This window comes from Eupeodes corollae, chromosome 3 (genome assembly GCF_945859685.1).
Source record: "Eupeodes corollae chromosome 3, idEupCoro1.1, whole genome shotgun sequence".
Lineage (NCBI taxonomy): Eukaryota > Metazoa > Arthropoda > Insecta > Diptera > Syrphidae > Eupeodes > Eupeodes corollae.
This window is the reverse complement of record NC_079149.1, coordinates 70645050-70653670: the sequence shown is the minus strand read 5'-3', so window position 1 is coordinate 70653670 and position 8621 is coordinate 70645050. Positions and strand designations below refer to the sequence as shown.

The 8621-nt window shown below is 29.7% G+C and overlaps 1 protein-coding gene across 1 annotated transcript; it reads right to left on the bottom strand.

The window, feature by feature from the left end:
- Positions 1 to 1429: 1429 nt before the first annotated feature.
- LOC129950858 (protein takeout) lies at positions 1430 to 8319 on the bottom strand. The gene is made up of 4 exons (XM_056062780.1): positions 8063 to 8319; positions 2150 to 2387; positions 1930 to 2063; positions 1430 to 1868 (listed from the first exon to the last, which is right to left on the bottom strand). Exons 1-4 carry the CDS (start codon positions 8145 to 8147, stop codon positions 1564 to 1566), a joined length of 762 nt encoding a protein of 253 aa, XP_055918755.1. The 5' UTR covers positions 8148 to 8319; the 3' UTR covers positions 1430 to 1563.
- Between the last annotated feature and the right edge of the window lie 302 nt (positions 8320 to 8621).

Here is an 8621-nt window from a genome sequence, read left to right as displayed (position 1 = left end):
ATCTATTAGTTCAATTAATGACTGCTCACAGCTTTAAGAAGATCTTCATAGTTTTAGGGAATGGTGCAATACAAACCGACTTTTATTGAATATTGACAAATGTAAAACTATGTGTTTTACACGCAAAAAAACAATTATAGATTATAACTCTTTATTAGATTCTTCCTCCCTTTGTAAGCTTTCCGTTTTCTCTGATTTAGGTGTTATTCTTGACAGTAAATTAACGTTCTGTGACCATTATAACTTTATAGTTAGAAAAGCTAACAAAATTCTAAGTTTTATTAAACGTTTTTCTCGTGACTTTCGTGACCCATACGTCTTAAAACTTCTTTATGTATCATTTCTAAGGCCAATACTAGAATACGGCTGTGTTATATGGGCACCATACTATTCAGTCCATATTGACAGACTTGAAAGTATCCAAAAAAGATTTATGCGTTTTTGTCTTCGTTTTCTTCCGTTTTCCCAAATATTTACACCACCTCCTTATTCTCAGAGACTTTTGCTAATAAAGCTCCATACACTTTCACAACATAGACAATATCTCCAATTTTGTTTTATTTTAAAATTAATTAATGGTTCTATTATATCCGCAACAGCTCTCAATCGTCTAAATTTTAGCTATAGCCAAACTAGCATAAGAAGACAGATACCTTTATGTCCGATCTTTAGCAGAACTAACTATGGTATGAATTGCCCTTTAAATCAATTGATTTCAGCTTCAATAAATTTTATAATTTAATTTCATCTGTTAATGACAATGTTAAAAGTAAACAATTTAAAGAAAGATTTTTTAATTTATTTATTTCTATATTTCTCTATTTATTTCTATAATAAGTTTATATTAACGTTAGATAATTAACGGATTAAATAAATAAATGTATAATCAGTAATTGGTAGTACCCGTGGCATGATGGTTAGTGCATTGGACTGCTTCAGCGATATTGCGATGACTGGAAACTGAAAATAAATGTCCAGAAGTCAGAGACAATTCTGTTCCGGACTCCGTTGGCTAGGGCCACGAGGGATACGTGCAAGAATTGGCGCAAGATGGTTATCGCTGATCTTCACGGGCAGCCATTAGCGAGCAAAAGTGTAGTGAAGTACCTCGGTATCTGGTTAGATCAGTATTTATATTTCGACAGACATATAAATGCTGCTCTGACCAGGGCAGCAGGGCCTTGACCGGCTTACGTACTTGTTTATAGTTTTAGGGTTTAGTTTTAAGTACAATAGGCATGGTGGCACAAAAAAAACATGTAAAACAAAAAATAATAAAAAAAAAAAAAAACATCCGCACAAAAAGAATGTGTATTTGCTCACCATATTAAGGGTATTAGTTCTTAAGTGCCCTTCAAGATTAAATGTACATTAAATCAATGATAACAAAATTCTATTGGTAGACAGTAATTTGCGATAACCAAATGCATTATTTGTTTGTATTAAATAATCTTATATTTTATTCGACATAAAATAAGTCTTAATATGTATTTATTAACATTACATTTTTCTTAATAAATCTGTGATGATAAAAGCTAGAACAACAGTTTGAGGATTATTCAGTTAGTTTGGTGGAAACATTTCATCATAAGTTGCTGTGTCTAGTATTTCATTCGCAATATCCAGAAATTTCTGAGACAATCCCTTTTCGAGTCCAGGAATTATTTCACTCAGATAAAGTTCCTGATTTTCATTTATTATTGAGTTGCCAACTTGACCCAACACTTTATCGCCATTAAACAAATTATTTAATTGTATTTTCATGTTGCTCACGCTAATTCGAATAGGCATCTTAGTAAATCTCACATATTCAACACTGTTTTTGAAGTATCTCTCACCTCGCATTTTAACGACAGCCTTGGCGTTTTCTAAGAAAGATGCATTATTAAATATAAATGCAAAATAAGTTTAATTTAAATTAAATATTACCAAAATAACCCTTCATGTCTCCAGCACCCTGAATGTCCAATAATAGAAGTTTTATACGAAGAGTGTATTTTCCAGTAAAGGATATTTTTGGCAACGTTATGGCTAAATCAAATGCTATAGCTGAAGTGTTAGCACTATATGTTTAAATAGACAGATAACGTATTTTCATAATTTTGTTATTTGCTAAAAATAAATTATAATATACAATAAATAAAGGTACCTGAGTTTATCAATAATGAAATCACTTCCACCTTTTGCTTGAATATCACTAAATGTTGCCCTAAACTGTCTGCCCCTCCCCATCTCGATATTGTCGAGACACAGAGGTTCCAGAGGTGGTGTATGATAACCATCTCCAAGATCCCCAGTCGCCAATAATGGACGCACCATATTAACGGCTTTAATAATGCATGCATTTATATCGGGATCATTTCGGGAACATTTTTTTAAAGTTGAAGCTAAAAGATTTATAAAAATAACAATATTAACATTTTTATATATGATGCTACTCAATAAATATTTTATGGCTAACGTTTTACTCAAGAAGTGGAAATATGTTCCCTCCGTTTATGTTTAAGTGACAAATAAAACCTTATTAAATATTGCAACAAAAACTGATGTACATTACTGAAAAAGATCTTATTATGTATTAAGTTGTTGGACCGAAAAATGTGTGAATTTATTATTCCCCAAAAATGGTATTGACATTTTTAAATTTTAAACATTTATTTCCTTAACAACTATTTAACTTGGTGCTATCCAATTTTATTAAAAAATTAAAAATAACGAAATCATTTTTGTACCACATTTTCGTAAAATTGACAATCTTTTTACTATAGAAATAAATAAACCAAAAAGAGACTTGGACCCACACTTCCCATCCCTTCTGTCGATTTTTTTTGCTTAAAACTTTAACAAAAAATTCATAACAAAATTTTGTTAGAGATAAATAATAATTGAGTCGAAAACTATTTATTTATTTAATCTACAAGCAATACTACAGCTAACAGATATAAGCACTCCAAGAGCAATCTAAAAAGTGAATAAATGTAATACTTTAGTTTTAAATTTATTACGATTAAGATTAAAAAAGTCAATATTTGAAGACACTTCATTAAAATATACAATAGATCTTAATAAAGTTTCATTACTACCATAATTTGTCATGTGAATTCTTTGGAATAGGAAGACTTTAGCTCTCTTAGACCTAGCGGGAACATGGATTGATACCAAGGCAAGAAGAGATCGACATTTAATATGATAGCATAGTTAGTCTCTAATAAGCATTACACTATGAATTTTTCTTCTTGATTGTAACGACTTTATTCCAAGTAATTGGCATCTAGCCTCATAACTGGGACTAAAGTTCCAACCCATTTTCGTAAATCGTCTTTGAATCTTTTTAATCCGATCAGAATGAACTATATAAATAGGACTCCAAAAAACATCTGCGTATTCCAAAATTGATCTGACGAGAGATATATACAAGGATCTTTAAAGTCTTTTCCATTTCGTTTTATGAAACCTACCACCGAGTTGGCTTTAAGAACCAAATAATCGAAAAGACTTTTAAAAGAAAGTTTTGAATCAAGAATAACTCCTACGTCTTTAATACGTGAAAATCTATCTAAATAAACAGATTCAATTGCATAGTTCTGGAAAAAGAAATCGTGTTACACTTTTTGATATTCAATTTAAGGCTATAGATGTGACACCAATTTGATAAAGAATCAATGTCAGATTGCATAAGTTGACAATCGTCCAAAATCGAGACTTTTGAAAATATTTTCAAATCGTCCGCATATAATAAGCATCCACAATAATTAAAGACCGAGACAATATCGTTAATGAACATTATGAAAAGGAGTTGACCTAGGTGGCTACCTTGCGGGACACCTGAATTTCCTTTGAGTATGCATCTCCAATCTTAACTTGTTGTGTTCTACAAGATAAATATGACGATTACCCAGAATCTCAAGTTTTTTTAGAAGTTTTTGGTGGTTCGCAAAATCATATATATACTGTATCCACTCGAAATTTTTGTTCCATAGCATTAGTGACATACGAAGTGAAATAAGTTAAATTGGTAACAGATGATGACCGGATACAAAGCTATGCTGTACTTCTGATAAATATTCACTTGTAAGAAAATCAAGCTTTATTTTCACCATGCTTTCAAACAATTTGGGAATTGCGGAGAGTTTACAAATACCCCTATAATTGTCTACATCATTTTTAGAACCTGATTTGTGTATAGGAACCAAGAAAGGGAATGGAAAGAAAGTAAGAAAGTTTCCATTCCTCAATAAAAATACCTTTTTGGAGGGACTTGTTGAATATGCTTAGTAAAGGAGCACAAACGGAACCACAACAACTTTAAACACCAACAACTTTTAATCAATATCAATATCAAAAATACTTATTATGTTGTTCAGTGAACTATTATAAAATCCTGAATGAGAATAAAAGGATTTGAAATAATTAGCAAAGATTTCAACAATGGAGTCTAAATCCGACGATTCAAGACCTCCGAAAAACATGGTATTTGGAATCCCTATCGATTTTCATTTAGAATTGACAAATTACCAAAACAATTTACTGTTGTTTTTGATATTACTTTCAATATTCAAGATATATATAGTAACTTACTAAGAACTAAAAATCTTTACGTAATTTTTCTTATCAGGTTGTTGTTGTTTCGTAGATTTTCATAGGTTATAGGTAGGTTGTCATTTAAAAAAACTGACTGTTGGAATTTTATAAAACATTTACTGAATGTCGAAAGAAATGAAAATGGTTTGAAGTCCTACCACTTTTTAGTATCAGTTTTCGAAAAGATATTTAAGTCGAAAATATCAGTTTTCGAAAAGATATTTAAGTCGAAAATAAATTTTTACCATGTTTTAGTAATGTTTTTTATATGTTTTTAATTTTGTAAAAAAAAGTGAATTCTATTTTTCCTCAAATTTATTGAATGATGAAAACTATAAATTAAAGAAAAAGGATTTAAGTTGAAAATCACTTTTTACCAACTTTTTGTCATTTTTTGTTTTAGGTTTCAATTTCTTGCATAATTCTGGGCATTCGATTTTACTCAAAATTTTACCAGATGCTAAAAACGATATTCTTTGTTGCATACAGTTATTTTTGAGATAAAATTATTTTTTGCTCGTAAAATATTCAAGGTATCAATTATTTTTTTCATTGTTCTTGATTTATAAAAAAATTTGATATTTTTAATGTGGTAAAAAATCATCTAAATTTTTTAACAAAATTTATTTGAAGTTCATATGTCTACTTGTTATTTATGGACGACAAAAAAATGCTTCCCGAACTTACGGAAGTACGATTTTACGAAAATACGTACACATCTCTCTAAAAATCTTTTATTTAGACTCTAGGACCTTGAAGCGTCGAGAAATGTCAAATTTTTTAGATTTTATTTTAAAAGTTAAAATAAGATAAATATATAATAAAATAAAAATTAAAATAAAACATAATAAATGATTATATGGAAGCAATATCTCATGGGTATATCTCAAATACAGCAGGCATCAATTGGAATACTAGCCGTTTGATAATGGATGGATCATTTCAATTATTGCAAACAGTATAAGACCAATTAAGTCTTGTAACAAACAACCTTTTGTTTGTGTTCATATTATGATTATCAGCTTTAATGTGACAACAATTTAAACTTCGCTGAAATGCTACAAATATAAATCAAATATCCAAACTCTATATGTTATTGAAAGTCAATCTGTAATTTCGATTTGGTTTGAAACACTGATGGTAAGTCCACTTTAATTTTCCCAATGTAATTAAATTTAAAGGTGTTACGTATGTATATTTATTGAATCGTATGCATTCTTTTAGAGTTCTCTTTTGGGCTTTCTTGGAAAACTGACGCGTAAGGTTTGCTGAACAACAAAAACCAATTTAATACATACGAGTAAGTAAAATTTAATAGCAAGTATATTATTATTAAATATGTTATAGGTAAGGTGTATATTGGTCATACATAATATAGTTTGTTAAGCGCCAAGTACAGACGAAGAAGCAAACCATGGTACAAGGTGAGATGACTTACCAGTCTAGAATAACTAATTACAGATATTATTGTTATGCATACTTAATGATTTAACGTTTTTGTTTGTTTTTTTTTTGCTTCCATTAAACTTATTGAGTGTTCCACACATCAATGACCCATGAGCACAATAAATTATAAGCATTATTATTGGTACTTGGAACCGTTTAGGTGAACTTGTTGACCACATCATTTCTATTCGAAAAATGTACTGTAAAGCAATTTGAACATTGCTCTATGCCAGCATTGTGCAAGTCTTGCAATCCCATCACGATTATTATCATCATCAGCCAATACGATTTTCACGGACAAAAATGAATCTGTGTGTTTTATTTGCAACTTGCAAAATGCATTCGGCCATGATTGTATAAAATACAACAACAAAGTACAAAAGAAGCAAAAAACGAAGCGCTCAGATAAACTGCAGTTAACGCATTTTATGTTAGCCGGTAAGTAGTGTTGTTTGTTTTTAATATTTCTCTGTTCTTGGCTACAGTTGACTTATTTGGAATAATGATTTTACAGACAAGGTTTCCAACTTTTGGTAGTCAACGTCAACGACTGCTGAATATTACAATTTTGCGTAGGTTTGCAAGAATTCAAAGTTTTCATCAAACATTGATGATCATGGTATCAGTATGAAGTAGAAGATATTCCTCTCGAAGCCTAGCCCACTCATCGAATTCTATAATCAGTGCGAATATACATCTCTATAATATAAAAACATCAAAGATACTAATATACATGTTGGTCGGGGTAGACGAATCGATTTGAATTCGTCAACATTTTTTTTTTAAAGTTCGGTCTTAAATTGTTAGGTGTCATTGAACATTTAATTTTAGTACGCCTATTGACGAATTTCCTGGTAGCGGTGGTGATTTTCCTATATTATCAACTCTATCTGAAAAAATTTCCCAGTGAAAAAGTCTACCCAGGCGTCGCGTCGGCTCGGTAGTTCCACTCAATTAGAATATTGTATATACAATGAGAGACCACATAAATAGACCTTGCATGGAATTTCTGGAGGATCACAACCCGCGCGCTCTGTTTATTAGGCATACGATGGAAATACTAAAAAATTCTTATTTATATTATAAGTATTGTCAAGTATCCAAAAATTCAAGTAGCGGTGCTTAAATGCACGCAAGCCTTAGAAAAGGTGGATGCAATGTTAAAATAGTGAAAAATTTGCCGTTGCGATTTTTAACTCTGCCTAAACTTAAATTGTGTAGTTATGAATATAGAACATGTTGAAAATATATCAGCAAACTTATGTTAATATTGATAACGTTATAACAGTTCCAATGTTCTAAAGTTGTATTATACCACCTAAGCCAAATTTCGAATTTATATTGTTTAAGTCTTAAATTAAATATACACATTTTTCAAAAAAAAAATCAGAAAATTAATAAATATTTTATAGATCTTCTTTAAATTTACGAAGCGGATTGAATATAAATAAAAATTTGATTTATGAGTGAATAATAGTGCTTTTTTAACTTTGGTATTAATGTAATTAATGTTTTGTAACATATTATGAAGGTTATCTGTTTTTGTTACTATCAAATATTAATAAAGTATTTTCTACAAGATTTTAGTTCAAAACCAAGCATACATTTTGTTTATGATCATAGCGTCGTAGCAAGTACTTTTTTGATTAGTTGTCAGAAATGTGTTTTAATTGAATTGTTTGCTTTGAATTTAAGAACAGGTGACTTAAATTAATACTAAGTTTTATTTATGTCGTGAATGTCCAATTTTGTGTATGTTCCACTTATAAAAAAATGTTTGATTTTCCTTTTTCCTCAGATTAGATACAAAAAAAGAATTAAAAATGATTCCCTTAATTTAATAATTTCATGAATAAATAACTTGCGAATTTTAAACTTTTGAAATTAATTTATTCTATGAACTACGTTACCTCTGTATATTCTTATTATTTTTAAAGTTTATTCTACTTTTTTATATTTCTTAACTCACTTAAACAATTTTATAACGATATCCATCTCATATCCTCTATGAGATAACATTTTGCAATATACTCACGCAATTTCGTATAAACGTTCCGAACAAAAATCGAAAATAATATAACCGTTACACTAAACACGGTTTTGTTGACCTTAGATATCATCTTATTATTTCACCGAATTCGTCTTCTTAAGATTCTTTCAAATTACAATTTAAGCTTGTTTACAATACGAAACTTTACAAAAACGTTGATTGTATCCTATCACCGCGGCAAAAACTGTTGTAATTTGTTCACCTAGAAATGCCGCGCAACACTGCAAGCAACTACCTATTTGACTAACGTTTTTATCACACCTCATTGTTCAGTCTCGAACGCACTTTAAGCCATATAGAAAAGCTTTTTTTATTTTTATTTAAGCTTAACTTAACATCTCTTTGCACAAGAAACCATATTCTCTTAGTATTAATTGGTCAATTGTGGATAATATTCAAAGTTAAAAGTTCATATACATTGAAATCCATTTAAGTATATTAAGCTAAGCTTTAGTTTTGATAATTGTTCTTGGTAATTAGGTAAATGTCTATCTATTTTATCTATTTATGTTTATTAAGGAAAAGAATGAAACTTGATATTTTA